This window comes from Rhineura floridana, chromosome 11 (genome assembly GCF_030035675.1).
Source record: "Rhineura floridana isolate rRhiFlo1 chromosome 11, rRhiFlo1.hap2, whole genome shotgun sequence".
NCBI lineage: Eukaryota > Metazoa > Chordata > Lepidosauria > Squamata > Rhineuridae > Rhineura > Rhineura floridana.
The window spans coordinates 22096173-22114460 of NC_084490.1; the positions used below are offsets into that span (position 1 = coordinate 22096173).

The following is an 18288-nucleotide window of genomic DNA, read 5'->3' on the forward strand; positions in this document are numbered from 1 at the left end:
ACTTAGGAACCTTTCACTGCTGGGAGAAGTGGGGCAATTTTAACAATGTGAAGCTGTTTCATGCTGACTCAGACCACTGATCCACATTGCCAACTCTAGCCCTTGCCAATCTGGTGCCCTCTGTATCTTGTTGGTCTACAACTCCCATCAGCCAGGACAACTGAATTACCACCCCCCAAAAAACTCTAAATCCAGAGAAGAGATAGAAGATGGATAGGTGCAGGGCACATTTATTAGGCTACAATAAGAATGTTGACAATGTTGGAATATGGTGGGTCTAACAACCCCACATTTGGCCAGGCTTACATCATTAAGTGCTTCCTGTTCACGAATTTGTGAAAGATCATTGCTGCCGTCCAGCCAAGAGTAACAAAGCAGCCCCCAAAAGTAGGAACATTGTGATGCTTAGTACAACTATGATGACTACCAGCCCTGCTGAGAGGCCGTCAAACTCAACTTCTATGGAACGGAAACTATGGGGTAAACCTGACATGGAAGGAAATAAAAATATATGTAAGGTAAGAGACAAGACATATTTGATATGCATTTCAGAAACAAGGCATTGTTTAGCAGTTATCCAAACAAAACAGACTCTTTAACTTGCTTCATACTCCAATTAGAGTTACATTAACCAGAGGTTTAAATGACTTAAATAGAGAAGAGCCCCTGAATAGTCATGGGCTCCTGATCCAGCTGGAGATAGAGAGGTAATTATAACAATAGGGTTGTATAAATTTCTAAGGGAAAGGCTATAGCTCAGTGGTAGAGCATCTGCTTTGCATGTAGGTTTGAATCCCCTGCATCTAGGGATAGGCAAGAAATTCAATTCAGTAGGCATTTAAAGCCTAATTATCAAATTCACACTTTCCAAAACAATATGAAAACTGTAACACAGCCATCCTTCAAAATTTGCACTTATCCGAATTTTGCAGTGCTCTAACCAATGTTTACAAAATTGCATATATTAAAGGGGGAGTGTGCATAAAAATGGATATATTACTGGAAATGTGCTTGCAAAAATTTGTATGCTAGTCAAAGCTGCCTACAAAAATGTGTTTAGGAGACATTCAAACTAAAATATGGGATAATTTTCATGAGGATTTTAAAAACAACAACCATAAATTGCTGTAGAAATGTGAACTGAATTTAATATTGGAAAAATGAGAAACAGAAATTGACAGACGTTTCCATCGCTATCTGCATATCACGGTAGGGCTGAGCAGTTTATGGACATTGACTAAACACTTTCACTCTCTTTTCTGGCAAGAAAAACAAAGTATCCATTCCTAAACAGAAACTTGGCTTTCATCCCCCTCTTCCTCTAAAGTAATGTAGATTCCCCTTCACCTCACATTTTATCTTCATAAGAAACCCTCTGGATGAGAAACTAGCCAAAGTCACCTCATCACCTCTAGAAAGGGATTTGAACCTTCTAACTACTAAATCACACTGTCTCTTAACCTCCTGTTGAAGGACACATTTAGGGAACTAATTTCAAGAAAGTGTTACTAGAAAAACATGCCTATGTAAAAAACATTGCTGGACTCCAACACCCATCAGACCCTGCCAGCATGGCCAATGGCATGGCTGTGGAGTCGGTGCGCCAAACCTTCGACTCCGACTCCTCTGTTTTTCTACTGTCCGACTCCGACTCCACCCAAAATTGCTTCCAACTCCACAGCCCTGGAAAGGGCTGTAAATGTCTTTTTAAATTGGAAGCTCTCATAGGAGCATTTTTATCGCTGCCTGAATATGTGATCTTGGCATCACAGCATTTGTCTTCATCTGGGTCCTGTGTCATACACTGACACACAAAATGTTTTCCATCTTGAGTTATGGTGAAATGCTCAACCACAGCTGACTTCATGGGCAGCTTCTTTGACATTTTGAATTTATATTTTTAAAAAGTTGTCAATCAAAATGTATTTTGAAGCCGGAGTCAGAGTCGGTACATTTCTACCGACTCTGACTCCACCCAAAATTGCTTCCGACTCCGACTCCACGACTCTGACTCCACAGCCCTGGCCAATGGTCACAGATGAAGGGAGGTGTAGTTCAGCAACACCTAGGGGGGGCAAAGGTTCCCCACACCTGCTCTAGAGGAAGGAAGCCTAACCTTCATATATGCCCCCTCCCCTTCCCAACCCCCCATCTGTCCTGGACCAATAACACCAAGATGCCTGGATGCCATTGTTGCCACCACCCCACTGCCCCTCCTGTCACCTCGTGTGTGGAAAGGCTGGGACCAGTTGGTTGCAGCAAGGAGGGTCTGGGCTTGATTGTAGAGAAGGTAGCGGACACTGTCTCAAGTGGGAAGACAAGAAGAATAGATTTGTGGATGGCATGTTTAATGCTTTATGGGACACACATACGAACCCCACTCTCCTTCCCAGAACTTATATATCCAATGATTACTCTTCCTTTACACTACATGATTCACTAGAAAAGACAATAATGCTGGGAAAAACAGAAGGGAGTAGAAGAAGAGGAAGGCCAAACAAGAGAAGGATTGATTCCATAAAGAAAGCCACAGACCTGAACTTACAAGCTCTGAACAGGGTGGTTCATGACAGATGCTGTTGATTCATTCATTCTGTCCTCACAGGGCAAGGGTGAGGAACTGTTTTCAGCTCAAAGGCCGCATTTCCCTCTGGACAATCTTCCAGGGCCACCTGCCTGTGGTGGGTGGGGCCAGCAGCAAACACGGGCAGAGCAATGAAGGTTACCTTTGTGCAGCAGCGTAGTTTCTACACACGCACTCGCACACCCCTCTCTATCCCCCACCCAAGCAAGCAAGAGGCATGATCAAAGTTCTAGGACATATTCCAGCCGGGGGGGGAGGAACGTCAAGCAGGGTGCAAAGCAGGCCCTGTGAAAATGGGTGTGGCTCAGGGAGAGTCCATAGGGCCAGAGGGAGAGGCCTGGAGGGGCACTTTCGGTCTCTGGGCCTGAGGTCCACCCCCTCACCTGCCTTACTGCCTTCTCAATGAGGATTTGTCACTCTCATGCAACAAACCTGCTTCCCAGCATCGCCACCCTGAAACTAGACTTTTTGCAATAAGGAAAGTGATGACACGAACTGAAAAGTGAGGGATGACAATTATTTGATGTGACAACATGTCACCTCTCCACAAATGAAACAGAATGAACATTTAATAAAGCAGTGGGCGTCGTATAATCTCCCTGAGGAGAAATCAGGATGAATGCTCAATCCACAGGTCTGGGAATGACCATAGTGCAGTCTCATCCAAAGAAAAACACATTCGGGTAAGCCCTGCCCCAGGAACTTCTTGCTGCTTGTGCTGAGACCAATGGAGACTGGCGGCGCCCATGCCAGTGTGGCAGCGATTCCCCTCTGGGGTTTAGTCTGAATTTTCAAGGAACTCTCCAATGGGCTTTTAGCTTTCAGTACCTAGGACAGCTCCTTGAAAGTTTGAACTAAAACCCAGAGCTGCCCGAGACTCAGATGACCCAATTTCCCCACAAATAAGATGTCTGCCTTATGAGACAAGATTAACCTCTCACCTGTACCCCCGGTTAGGAAGGACCGCTTTTGTGCAATTGTCATTGAGGCACACTAAGGTGGGCCCCACCTCATAAGCAAGGTCTTCTGTGTTTGAGGGTTCCTCCATCACTGGACCACAATGGGGTATAGGTAATCTCCGGCCAATCTTGTAAGTGCTGTTGTGCCCTGGAAGGAAAGACAGGGTGCTCCAGCAATCTGGTTTCTTCTAGAGAATCCAAGAGAAGTGGAAGATTCCAATTATTTAGTGATAATTTCTAAATATAGCATCTGCCACCTGAGACAGCCGCCTCACTTTGCCTAACGGTAGGACCAAGCCCCATAGCACCAGACAGAGGTCAGCAACATGGCAGAAACAAAATGAAAGAAAGCATATCTAAGAATATATATATATATATAATTTGATTTATATCCCCCCTTTCCTCACAGCAGGAGCCCAGGGCAGCAAACAAAAGCACTAAAAACACTTTAAAACATCATAAAAACAGACTTTAAAATACATTAAAACAAAACATCTTTAAAAACTTTTTTTAAAGCTTTCAAAACATTTTTAAAAGGTTAAAAACACATTATTTTTTTTTAAAAAAGAAGGTTTAAAAACATATTAAAAAGCAATTCCAACACAGATGCAGACTGGGATAAGGTCTCAACATAAAAGGCTTGTTGAAAGAGGAAGATCTTCAATATACTGAAAATATTTAATTCATTAAGCTAACTCAACACAAAGGCCATATTTGGATGGCTTACTGCAAACAAGCAGCTTGCTAGTGCATATGCCAAATCACTCCTCCTCCTGCTGCACTCCTCCCTTCATGTGACCAACAAACCATGAGCCTTGGGCTACTGTCGCATCCAAACTAGTGTTTGTGGTATGTGTTTCTGCCCAAACTGTTGGGGTTTATGGGATCAACAATTATGTGGTTCTATCTGTGGCCCCCAAGCTTTGGAATACTCTGCCCCAAGAAGTGCACTCTGCTCCCTCACTGTTGGTTTTCCAGAGACTTCTGAAAACCATCTTGTTCCAGAGAGCCTTTGGGAGGGATTGAAGGTAGAGCCTGACACTGATTTTATGCCTTCTGCATTAAATTTTACCTTTGTAGTCCCTTTAGTGTTTATATATATAATGTAAATGTACTGCCTTCAAGTTGATTCCTACTTATGGCGACCCTCTGAATAGGGTTTTCATGAGGCTGAGAGGCAGTGACTGGCCCAAGGTCACCCAGTGAGCTTCATGGCTATGTGGGGACTCGAACCCTGGTGTCCCAGATTGTAGTCCAACACCTTAACCACTATATATACAATTTTATTATGTACATGTTTGATTTTATTTTTGTAAACCACCCTGAGTGCCCTATTATAGGGTAGAAGGATGGGATAGAAATATTTTAAATACAGAAATAAAATAAATATCTCTAGCAGAGTAAAAATGGCTAAAATGAGCTATAACCAGCCCACCTCCACCCTCACAGTCTAGCAGAATAAAGCATACAAGCTTTCGCCAATAAAAAAATATGAAATGAGTTTACTCACAACCTCTTCATGTACACAGAGATACAGACACAGTTTAGGAAATCAGAATGAAAATAAAGATTACTTTCAGTTCATGGTTGTGTCTTCTGGCCAGCAGCCCCACACCTGCTTGCTCACGTGGTAATGGGCGATTCAAAAGGTAGCACACCAAGGAGAAGGAGGAAGGGGAGGGCAAAACAACAATCAAATAGGAAGCTACATCACAGCAAACTAGAGAGTTTCCCTTCTCCCCTTAACTGAACTAAAGCATGTATAACCCTGCCCCATAGTGGCAGCATGCAAGGTTGCCTATTTCCAACACAAACTATGATTGAGAAGCCAAGATTTCCAGGTTATGGTTTGTTTGGAGAGAAAACAAACCATTAGTGCTGGTTCAGATGCCATGGCAAGCAAAGACTTGTGGTTTGTTGTTCCTGCTTGTGTTAGGGGAGGAGCATAGGAGTGATTTGACAGCAGGGACTACTAGCATGTTGCTTGTTCACACAGTGAGCCCTGTTACACAGAAGTCTAGAACACAGTGGCCCTGTTTTCGATGTCTGCTACAAACTCTTTTGTTTAGACAGCCTACCCAGACACATAATTTTATTATGTGCATTTAGAAGTGGAGTGAATAACAAAAATATTAGTGCTCCCCACCCCATTTTTTCCTTACAGCAACCCTGTAAGGTAGATTTTGGTCCAGTGAGCTTCATGGAGTGGGGATTTGAACCTACATCTCTCTAAGTACAACTCCATGACACCACAATGTTCTCAACAATTACTGACTTTCCTCCCCTACTTTACATTCAGCATCTTCCAAGAGAAAAGGGGGAATGATAGAGAAAATATGACGAACGATGGATTCGCTTCTCACATATGGATTATCTGGAATGGATTGCAACAGCTTTCAAGAACAGCACTGCAAGGAGCATTTTTGAGGAAGCAGCTTCTCCCATTGTAGCACTGCACTGCAGAAAGACAACTTCATCCTGCATATGAAAGGGGCACTGCCCCGTCAACCTCATTCTGCCCCCAGCCAGCCCCTACCTGCCTGCCTCCTTCCTTACAAACCAGTCCAGAGGGTGGCCCTGTCAGTTTTTTCCTTCTCAGTCTCAGTGCTGTCCTTGCAGAACTCAGCACGATAGAGGACGGGGACAAAACCAGAATTAGTTACCTCTGCCTGCTCTGGCGCCACCTACTGTTGGCTTACCTGCCTTCCCACTACTGCAATTCTGCATTAATTTTTGAAAATAGAAGGGGCCATCCCATGCAAGGTATTGCTACAGCCCTACCAGACAGCAAGGAGAGCAGTTAGTGTTTAAAGTTCTAAACGACTTAGATCCCAAATATCTGAAAGACCGTCTCCTTCCCTACAGACCGTCTCATGCACTGAGATCAGCTGAGGGGGCCCTTTTGGTAGTTCTGGCACCCTTGGAAGCTCAGGGAGTGTGGAGGCCCAGGAGAGGGCATTCTCTGTGGCAGCCCATAAGCTATGGAACTCCCTCCCCACTGAGGTGCATCTGGCAACCTCATTGTACAACTTTTGGCAAATGCTGAAGACACCCAAGATGTATATTTTTAGAACCCACCCAATTTTCTGTGATGTTGTTTAGGTTGTTTTTAATTGTTTTAATTATGTGTTTTTAAATGGTTGTAACCCGCCCTGGGACCTCGGGGTGAAGGGTGAGTAATAAATCCTAATAATAGTAATGAGATTGACATGACTTTTAGTCACCAGATTGGGCAAAATTAAAACAAAAGCACCGACAAAACTCTTGAGCAACTTTGCACATTATTCCACCCACCACTTCCATTACCTGCTAGCTTCACTTCCACCTCTATGGCAGCTGTCCACTGGGAGGCCTGGCTAGGATCCAAGGCCTCTCTGGCCCACCGCTCATACAGGCAGTAGGCAGGCTGGAGCCAAAAGAGGGTTGAGAGCCGTGAATCCACATAGTATAAGGAAATTGGGTAATCTAATGGGTAAAGGAGAAAGGGGGGAATATAAATAGATGGAGAAATAATTAGGGTTGATGGGGACTAGATGCTTGGAAAGTTTGGTTCACATATCACCTGGCTCTTAATTAGCTGTACTTCCTTCCCACACACTTATTTCCCACGGGGACTGACTCCCAGCTTCCCTTGTTCTAATGAGCATAAATCCACACTGAATTCAATAGTCTCCCAGGAGTTTGATATAGACCAGCTTTTTCCAGCCTTTGGTCTGCAGATGTTGTTGGACTGCAGCTCCCAACAGCCCCACCCAGCAGAGCCAATGGTCAGGAATGATGCGAATTGTAGTCCAGTGACATCTGGGGACCCATGGTTGGGAAAGGCTGATACACACGATAAGCAGCATAGGGGATCAGGTCGACCACTGAGCCGTGCAGATTGGTGGCTCCGATGTCAGTGGGGCAGTGAATTCACGCAGGTTTTTAGTCTGAACTTTCAAGGAGCTGTCCAAGGTGCTGAAAGTCCAGACTAAAACCTGGAATCACTGCCCTGCTGGCACTGGAGCCATCAGTCTCCACAGCCCCTGTGGAACCCCATATTGAAGGTACCAAACTGCAGCCCCCAAGCAGCATGCTCTGGAGACCACTCTGGAGTCCAAATAGGACTGGAACCACTGCAAAGCAGTATCACCCAGTCCCAATCTGGACAGCTGTTCCAGGAAGATATCTTGGTTGATGTTATCAAAAGCTACTGAGAGATCAAAGAGAATCAGCAGGGTCACACTCCCGGCCTCTCAGTCCTGACAGAGATTGCCATACAGTGTGCCCAAGGCAGTTTCTGCCAGAACCAGATCTAAACCTGAAAAGGATCTAGAAAATCAGTCTCGTCCAATAGAGAATTGAGCTGGTTAGTGACCACCATCTCAAGAACCTTGCCTAGGAAGGGAACATTTGTGACCAGTTATCGAAATTGTGTGGATCTACACGGATTTTTTAAGGAGCAGCCTTACCACTGCAGCCTTTAAGCGTGCAATCCCCTCTCATAAAGAGGAATCAATCACCTCCGTGCATCCAACAAAACAAGACTACACAATGCCCTAGATACCTCTTGGGCTTCACTTGCTATAATAACAGAGCAAAGGTCCTGGCAGTTGCAAATGATTTTATCCTCAAAATTATTTGCAAACATGTCACAGTGGACCACCATCAGATCTACCCATTTCATCAGGCCAAACGCTGAAAGGGCCATACTACCCAGAAAAGTTCCACCAGACATTAAGCCTAAGTAGGACTCTCCATCAAACAGTGAAGGTGGGGCAGGCTTCTCTGCTGGCCAATGGGGAAAGGCCAGCATCCTCACGAGCTGCGGATCAGACTGATGGTCTCCAGCTACTGCCTCCAAGAGAAAATATCGAGCACCTCTATGCCAGGGATGGGGGCCCTTTTTCAGCCCAAGGGCCATATTTCCTTCTGGACATCCTTGCAAGGGCCACATGCCAGTGGTGGATGGGACCAGAGGCAAAAATGGGCAGCACAACCAATAGAAATGTTACCTTTGTACAATAGGCTAGTTTTACAGACACTTGCACCCCCTCTGTATCCTCCATCCATACAAGGAATAGGCATTATCAGAATTCAAGGGCATATTCCAGCCAGGCAAAAAACAAACCAAGGGCAAAGCAGGGCCAGTGAGGTGTGTAGTGTTGCCAGGCTCAGGGCCTGAGAATGATTCTGTATCTTTAGGAGAAGAGAAAATTCAGCCAAGTGCAGGTTTTCTTGCAACAGTATAATGGGAAAAACCACAAGGTTAAATTCTCCCTTCCCCCTGCACAACTTTTAAAGATACAGAAGACCTCTTAGTTGCCAGGCCCAGCCTCCAAGAAGTCTTCTGTATCTTTAAAAGTTGTGCAGGGGGAAGGAAGAATTCCACCTTGTGGTTTTTCCATTACAGTGTTGCAAGAACACCTGCATTTGGCTGAATTTTCTCTTCTCTTAAAGATACAGAATCATTCTCAGGCCCTGAGCCTGGCAACCCTAGAGGTGTGTGGCCTGGAGAGAGTTCCAAGGGCCAGGCAGAGAGACCTGGAGGACCACATTCAGTGCCTGGGCCTGAGGTTCCCCAATCCTCACTCCCTGCTCTATGGAATCAAACACCGTCTCCAGAAACGGACACCCTTGGGGTTGTATACAACTATGGTCTACCCAGAGTAAACCTACTGAAATTAATGAACCTAAATTAATCATATTCATTAATTTAAATAGATCTACTCTGAGTAGGACTCTCCCTGTATACAATCCTTGGACTCTGTATTAACTAACCAGAGCCACTGTCAGGATCTGATCCTGCACTCACTTCACAGCCTGAATAAGGCTACCAACTTTTATTCAGCAGGCATAGGTTTTCCCATGCATGGAGATGCACTGATAGGGAAAAGACCCCACATGTGGAATTTTGTACCTGATGTGGCTTTGAAAGCCACAAGACCTTTACCAGGAAAGGAAAAGGGAGGAAAATCGCAAACTTAATCATTTTGGTTTTTTAAAGGGGGGAGGGAAGCGTACCTTTCAATCATTCCAAGTGCAGATTAGGGCCACTACTCAGTTAAGGAAATCTTAGTCAGTAATGACTACAATAGTGCTTTTGAAAGAGAGAGAGAGAGAGAGATGCCTGCAATTGCATCTGTTATAAACTACCCTGTTCAGATCTTGTAAGTTCAGGTCTGTGGCTTCCTTTATGGAATCAATCCATCTCTTGTTTGGCCTTCCTCTTTTTCTACTCCCTCCTGTTTTTCCCAGCATTATTGTCTTTTCTAGTGAATCATGTCTTCTCATGATGTGCACAAAGTATGATAACCTCAGTTTCATCATTTTAGCTTCTAATGATAGTTCTGGTTTAATTTGTTCTAACACCCAATTATGGATAGTCCATGCTTATGCCACAACTGGTGTCATCTTAAAGGCAGGGACATGCAAGTGAAAGGTAAATGCCTCTTCCAAGATATCACCTCCCACCTACAGTCCTTATGATCATTTCTATTTAAAAATTAGTTACTTAAAAAGAAAAAAGTTGCCCAATTAGTCTGGGATGCCTTTTTAATAAATGTAAGAGTTTTAAAGATTACAACCCTAGACTCGCTTTCTTGGGCATCTGTAAGTATATTTAATGGGGCTTATTTTAAATGCATAGAGAGAGCTTCGGCTATGGGGCGGTATGTAAATGTAATAAATAAATAAATAAAATAGTTTGCAGCCCCACTGAAAATACAGTCAGGTTGATGAAGGGAAACCATTAGCAACTGAACAATCCTAAGAAGGCATCCTAAGTCACTTACCTAGGACTAACAGTGAAGCAGATCCGACATATAGCAAAAGGGCTGTACCAAACAACAGCATTATCACCTTCATCTTTGAAGCCAGGTAAACAAACCTCTGCAAAGGCTAAAGAGTCTCTGCTTTTATTAATTACTGTTCCACAGCTACAATGGAGATAAGGGGGGAAAGGAAAAGACAGGGATATTTAAAGGGGAAGAGACTCAGTGTGAGCCAACTGTCTGGGATGGAGAGGTATGTTTATTTGGAAGAAATTTCCATTGACTTTGATGGCACTCACTTCCCAATAAAGGTGCATGAGAGAGTACTCATGCAGCACGCATGTGTGCTTACACTAGGACATTAGCAGTGCAATATTATATATATCTACTCAGAAGTAAGTAAACTGAGTTCAGTGGAAGTTACTCCTGTAAAGTGGGTACAGGACTGTAGTCTTAGACCTAGGTCAGTTCAATGACACTTAGATCGCTTCCAGAAACAACCTTTTTACTGAGTGTTCATCCTGATTTTTTTTTACACAAAGTTTATAGGAAGTTCATGTTAGCTATTTATTGAGTATTCATTTTGATTTGTTTGTGGGGAGGTCATATGAGGGTGTGTCAATCAAATGTTACCCCACTGCATTTTCCTTATTGCAAAAAGTCTGGTTTTATTTGTTGTGAAAGAGTTCCAAATCAACTTTAATTGCCCAGCCTGAATTTGCTGTATGAATGAATCTCATCAGGAAATAACGTCATTGTGGAAGCACCTTTACTTAGAAGGGAGTTTATTTATTTGTTCATTTTTATAGCACAATCCTAGACATCTCTAATCAGACTTAATCCTCAGTGGGGACCGGGACCTGGTGCGAGATGTAAGTGTTGTTGAACCGATTGGGAGCAGTGACCACAGTGCTATTAAATTAAACATACATGTAACTGGCCAATTGCCAAGAAAATCCAACACGGTCACATTTGACTTCAAAAGAGGAAACTTCACAAAAATGAGGGGATTGGTAAAAAGAAAGCTGAAAAACAAAGTCCAGAGGGTCACATCACTCGAAAATGCTTGGAAGTTGTTTAAAAACACTATATTAGAAGCTCATCTGGAGTGCATACCGCAGATCAGAAAAGGGACCGCCAGGGCCAAGAAGATGCCAGCATGGTTAACGAGCAAAGTCAAGGAAGCTCTTAGAGGCAAAAAGTCTTCCTTCAGAAAATGGAAGTCTTGTCCGAATGAAGAAAATAAAAAAGAACATAAACTCTGGCAAAAGAAATGCAAGAAGACAATAAGGGATGCTAAAAAAAGATTTTGAGGAGCACATTGCTAAGAACATAAAAACCAACAACAAAAAAATCTATAAATACATTCAAAGCAGGAGACCATCTAGGGAGACAATTGGACCCTTGGATGATAAGGGAGTCAAAGGTGTACTAAAGAACGATAAGGAGATTGCAGAGAAGCTAAATGAATTCTTTGCATCTGTCTTCACAGTGGAAGATATAGGGCAGATCCCTGAACCTGAACTAACATTTGCAGGAAGGGATTCTGAGGAACTGAGACAAATAGTGGTAACGAGAGAGGAAGTTCTAAGCTTAATGGACAATATAAAAACTGACAAATCACCGGGCCCGGATGGCATCCACCCAAGAGTTCTCAAAGAACTCAAATGTGAAATTGCTGATCTGCTAACTAAAATATGTAACTTGTCCCTTGGGTCCTCCTCCGTGCCTGAGGACTGGAAAGTGGCAAATGTAACGCCAATCTTCAAAAAGGGATCCAGAGGGGATCCCGGAAATTACAGGCCAGTTAGCTTAACTTCTGTCCCTGGAAAACTGGTAGAAAGTATAATTAAAGCTAGATTAACTAAGCACATAGAAGAACAAGCCTTGCTGAAGCAGAGCCAGCATGGCTTCTGCAAGGGAAAGTCCTGTCTCAGTAAACTATTAGAATTCTTTGAGAGTGTCAACAAGCATATAGATAGAGGTGATCCAGTGGACATAGTGTACTTAGACATTCAAAAAGCGTTTAACAAGGTACCTCACCAAAGGCTTCTGAGGAAGCTTAGCAGTCATGGAATAAGAGGAGAGGTCCTCTTGTGGATAAGGAATTGGTTAAGAAGCAGAAAGCAGAGAGTAGGAATAAACGGACAGTTCTCCCAATGGAGGGCTGTAGAAAGTGGAGTCCCTCAAGGATCGGTATTGGGACCTGTACTTTTCAACTTGTTCATTAATGACCTAGAATTAGGAGTCAGCAGTGAAGTGGCCAAGTTTGCTGACGACACTAAATTGTTCAGGGTTGTTAAAACAAAAAGGGATTGCGAAGAGCTCCAAAAAGACCTCTCCAAACTGAGTGAATGGGCGGAAAAATGGCAAATGCAATTCAATATAAACAAGTGTAAAATTATGCATATTGGAGCAAAAAATCTTAATTTCACATATACGCTCATGGGGTCTGAACTGGCGGTGACCGACCAGGAGAGAGACCTCGGGGTTGTAGTGGACAGCACGATGAAAATGTCGACCCAGTGTGCAGCAGCTGTAAAAAAGGCAAATTCCATGCTAGCGATAATTAGGAAAGGTATTGAAAATAAAACAGCCGATATCATAATGCCGTTGTATAAATCTATGGTGCGGCCGCATTTGGAATACTGTGTACAGTTCTGGTCGCCTCATCTCAAAAAGGATATTATAGAGTTGGAAAAGGTTCAGAAGAGGGCAACCAGAATGATCAAGGGGATGGAGCGACTCCCTTACGAGGAAAGGTTGCAGCATTTGGGGCTTTTTAGTTTAGAGAAAAGGTGGGTCAGAGGAGACATGATAGAAGTGTATAAAATTATGCATGGCATTGAGAAAGTGGATAGAGAAAAGTTCTTCTCCCTCTCTCATAATACTAGAACTCGTGGACATTCAAAGAAGCTGAATGTTGGAAGATTCAGGACAGACAAAAGGAAGTACTTCTTTACTCAGCGCATAGTTAAACTATGGAATTTGCTCCCACAAGATGCAGTAATGGCCACCAGCTTGGATGGCTTTAAAAGAAGATTAGACAAATTCATGGAGGACAGGGCTATCAATGGCTACTAGCCATGATGGCTGTGCTCTGCCACCCTAGTCAGAGGCAGCATGCTTCTGAAAACCAGTTGCCGGAAGCCTCAGGAGGGGAGAGTGTTCTTGCACTCGGGTCCTGCTTGCGGGCTTCCCCCAGGCACCTGGTTGGCCACTGTGAGAACAGGATGCTGGACTAGATGGGCCACTGGCCTGATCCAGCAGGCTCTTCTTATGTTCTTATGTAGAAGTAAGTCCCATTGAGTTACTGACTTATTCCTCCAAGTAAGTGAGCATTACAGCCTCTATTTTATTTTTACTTTATACAAGGGGCTGCTGCCCTGCCCACTTCGCTTGAGTTGCTCATCCACCCTGCCACCTAAGAGACAGGAGATATATATATATACTGTTCAAACCCTGGTGTGTACATGTGTGTGTATGCACACACAAATATATCCTCACAGGGTTGTTGTGGGGATTAAATGAGATGGGGGAGAACTATATATGCCACCTTGAGTTCCTTGGAGAAAAGGTGGGAAATGCAATAAATAAATAGATAAATCCATACATACAGTACATAATTTTATTTATTTATTTATTTATTTGTTTCATTTATAGACCGCCCATAGCGAGTGGCTCTCTGGGCGGTGTACAAAAAAGTTAAAATACAAGATATCAACAATAAAATCAGACAACAAACAATAAACACAAGTAGCAACAACAGAAAAAAAAGAAAAAGAAAAATATATGTTTTAAAAGCCCAATCTAAAACAGCACAGCAGGAGATTTAAAAAGCCTGGATAAAAGTTAATTTTAGGTAAACATAATTTAAGCTCAAATGAAAGTTCAAAACAGCAGCAAACACACAGAGAATGAATATGCCTTGATGAATAAAATATATTTTTACCTGGTGCCAAAAGGTGACAAGTGTAGTCACCAGCCATGCATGAGGAGCTAAGGAGTGTGTATCCCCAGAACAGCTTGCACAAGATTGCAATCCTAAACTTGTTTATGCAAGAGAAAATGCCACTGAATTCAGTAGGATTTACTCCAGCCCATATATGTGAGTGTGCATGGGTCTTAGTGCTACGCTCTGTATGCTGTCCACCTCCACCCATATTAAACTTGTGCAAAAACAGGAGAGAGAGTCCCTCCCAAGAACTGCAGGGGTGGTCCAAGTGGAAGGACTTGGAGAGGATGATTCCTGTGCATGGCAGGGCTGGGCAGGCCCTATCAATAGGCAGGGTGAGGCAACTGCCTCTCAGGTAGTTGATTCTGGGCGTTGTGAAAGGGCAGCAGCACATTATTGAATTTATTATTATTTAACTAATGCCAACTCAGAATAGACCTATTGAAGGTGAGCATGACTAATGCTGGATATAACCCACTGGATTTTTACTGCCAAGTAGGAATGGGTGAATGTGACAATTTTGGTTTCTCTCCGTTTCTGATTTTTCCAATGTTAAGTTCACATTTCCACATCAGTTTGAGAGAGAGAGAGAATTAAGTCCTCATGAAAATTCTTCAGCATTTTAGCGTGAAGTTCTCATATATGTTTTTGTAGGCAATTTTGCCTTACACACATTTCTGCATTTACGCATGCCTTTTTGCATGTTATTTTCACTCATGTAAACATTTTATACACACTTTACCTCGGTATATGCATTTTTGTATACATTACTTGGCAGGGGAACTGCACTGCAAAATTCAGAGAAGTGCAAATTTAGAAGGGCAGCTGTCTTCCAATTTATGTATTGTTTCGAAAGTGCGAACTAGGTAGGCTCGCCTTTGTATACAAACTGACATTGAATTTCTCACCCATCCTTACAGCCAAGGAAAGTCATTTGTGCAATTCTGTGTCTTGGGTATCACAGTAGTTTAGCCAGCCTTAGTTATTATACATCTTGACTTGGGAGCTGAGCTTTTGCTGTTTTGCCCCATGCAGCAAAATAGTCAGGAGCCCCCACACCAGAGGGCATTGGGGGCAGATGTTGCATGTGTGTCCCTGCCCATGACTGAATCCTTCACAAGTTCAGGCGAACGTCTGAACGTGCCTGTTGCGCTACCCAGTCCTGTTGCCAGCATCTGCTGTATATCTCAGAAAAACCCGTGCTGTTTGTACGTCATTGTATTTGAATGTTTAGACCCCTGATCTCTAAAGCCTGAGATGTATACGTGTGGGTATGTATGAGTACTGGGATAACTGTCCCCTCTCCAAGCGCTGGCTGCATCTGAGAGCCCTGCATATCCGGGGGTGGATGCCCAGCTCTGTTAATTTATGAAACTGATTTAGCGCCTGGCTCTGCGTTTCTGATTCCAACGTCCAATTAGCCGCATTGGGGTCAGTGCTGGAAGCTGAGTTGCTATTGATCACTTCAGGGATGACAATGCCTCGTTGTCCTCCCTCTAGCAAAGCCACCATCTGAATGTCTGATTAAATGATTAGCTGATGAACGCTGGAGCCCGCTCTTCCTCACGCCTTCCCCTCTCTTAATTCGCTGGGCCGCTTTCCTGAGAACTCAGAGGCCTTGGTTTCCTCTCTCAAGTCCCCCCCTTTCTAAACTACCAGATCCTAGCCACATGGCCAGTGCGGGCACCTGAGATCCTTGGGCAGCTGCTGAGGCCTCAACATCCTGGCAGGACCCACCTCTGATGCTTGTCCCCCCCTTTTTGGCGGCCCAGCGCTCTGAGCAAGTAGGTCCAGATATCACATGTTGGGGAATGAGATGTTGTCATTAGGTCTTGTATTTCCTCAGGACTAGGAGATCATTATTCCTGTCCCCTTCAGCAGCAGATGCAAAGGATTTAAATATCTGTTCTGCTTGTGGGCCCATGGAATAAATTAGGGAGCATACCTGGATCTCTTCTTCTTCTGCATTCAGTTTTGTGACAATTCTGTAACAAGAGAACACAGAGGAGACCAGTGGCTCCGATGTCAGTAGGGCAGTGAATCTGCTCCAGGTTTTAGTCTGAACACTAAAACCTGGGACGGATTCACTGCCCCTTTTACATGGGAGGCACCAGTCTCCACTGAGAGAACTACTGCTTCCGGTCTGACCAATCAGCAGCCCTGCTACAATCAAAAGCCTTTGGCAGGGAGGACTTTGTTATTTTAGACCTCTTTCTTTTGCAGAGTGCTTCTCCTCAGTGGATCCCCTATGGCAAGGATGGGGAACCTGTGGTCCTCCAGATGATGTTGGGCTACAACTCCCATCATTCTTGACTATTAGACATGCAGGCTGGGACTGAACTGAACTGATTTAACCACTGGTTTTAAAATTGCACTGTTTTTTTGGTTTCTTATAATTCCCAAACAATGCCAAGCACGTTCCACTAGAGTGATGTAATAATGACTAGGTTATTTTACACAACTAGTACAAGTAGCCATGTGATTATTCTACAGCAGGCACATATAGCCTCCCACCCAATTTAAACCAAAGCTGTCCCTGGCCATATCCACACCAGACTGTTATTTCACTTTAGGCAGTCATGGCTTCTCCCAAAGAATCCTGGGAAGTGTAGTTAGTGAAGGGTGCTGACAGTTGCTCGGAGACGCCCTGTTCCCCTCACAGACCTTCAGTCGGAGTGGCTGACTATTAAACCACTCTGGCCACTGGAGCTCTGTCAGGGGAAGAGGAGTCTCTTCTCAGCACCCTTCATAAACTACACTTCCCAGGATTCTCTGAGGGAAGCCATGACTGTCTCACATGAAATCAAAGTCTGGTGTGGGTGTGGCCCCCTGATTAGCCAAGCCCAGCAGCTGTGAGTCTGGCTTTTAGAACACTGACAGTTGGTTCTTACTGAGCATGCCCGACATTATCATTGAGTTCAAACCAAAATTTCTTAAATTAATTAAAAATCAGCCAGGCATTTTTTTTAACTTTTAAACTGCAGAAGAAGAAGATAGAATATGCGGCAAGGTCAGTAATAGGACTACAGGTACTCTGTGAATATGGCTGATTTTAATGAATTTCAACAGATTCAAAAGGGGTCTGTTTTTTCCCCTCTCTCTCTTTTTACACTTTGAACTCTCGATTCTCTCTGTTTTGTGTATTGCCACGAAAATTTAGAGGGTGGTTAAGCAAGCGTTTCTGAGTTCAGGGCTATAAGTTTTGTAAGGTTTTGTTCTGAAATGAGCTTATGGGAAGGATCAGAATGACATGGGGGTATTTTCAATTTAACACTGCGGAATACGAAAAATTCATGCTGATTATAGTATACAGCCACTCTTGTAGCTGTATAATGAAAAAGAGTGGTGTTTATCTTAAACAAAATAAACCCATTTTATTAAGAAAGTAAACATGGATAGGATAGCCTAATCACCTACACTAGGTGAATTTAAAGGGGTAGGGAGAGCTAGAATTGTGGGAAGGAGGAGGAGGAACTGGAAGTGATGATAGCCCTGAGAATATCAGTCTAACCAATCAGAGGCATGCTTAAACTTGAGGAAAATAGCAAGGAGAGAATTCAAGCAGGGGCCCTTTCAACTGACTAACTACAATATATCTATCTATTGCCCCTAATGGTCAATTGATTCAGAGCGAACAATGCATTGACTGAAGTGAAACTTCCAACAGAGGAGAAGCCAAATGTCTGTTGGTCTCAGCCAGGTCAATGGAGTGGGCCTTGCTATTGCACCTCTTCCTAAAATGGAGCCAGGTAGAACACCCTTTGGAAAAACAATTCTGGAAGGGGAGGAGCTAAATGCAGGTGTTCCCAGCCAGGCCATGGAATGGGCCTCACTTCTCCCTTATGATATATGATGCGTAAAGAGTTAAAAGGAGACTGACTGCAACCATGGCCCCTCCTATGACTCAGTGGGTGGAACTGAAGGTGTGTTTGTTCGTTTCAGCCCTCTGCCAGTTCAGTTCTTCTGTGTAAGCTGGCCTCACAGCTAGTCCTGTTTATATGTCTGTTTAATGAAATAACTGTTCTGCTGTTCTCTTGG

The 18288-nt window shown here is 43.7% G+C and overlaps 1 protein-coding gene across 5 annotated transcripts in view; it reads right to left on the reverse strand.

Annotated features, from left to right (window-relative positions):
• The window catches only part of GFY (golgi associated olfactory signaling regulator), a 31394-nt gene extending 20992 nt beyond the window's left edge, over positions 1 to 10402 (reverse strand). For 3 of the 5 annotated variants that reach the window (XM_061590592.1, XM_061590589.1, XM_061590591.1), the window contains exon 1: positions 2224 to 2301. Coding sequence is in view for 1 of the 5 variants with exons in the window: in XM_061590588.1 (XP_061446572.1) it covers positions 3526 to 3568 (43 nt within the window). In the remaining 4 variants the exon portion in view is untranslated. Of the gene's footprint in view, positions 1 to 306; positions 390 to 2223; positions 2302 to 3525; positions 3692 to 10316 lie in introns of those variants that run through there. The other 2 variants (XM_061590588.1, XM_061590595.1) reach the window with 2 other exon arrangements.
• Positions 10403 to 18288: the final 7886 nt, after the last annotated feature.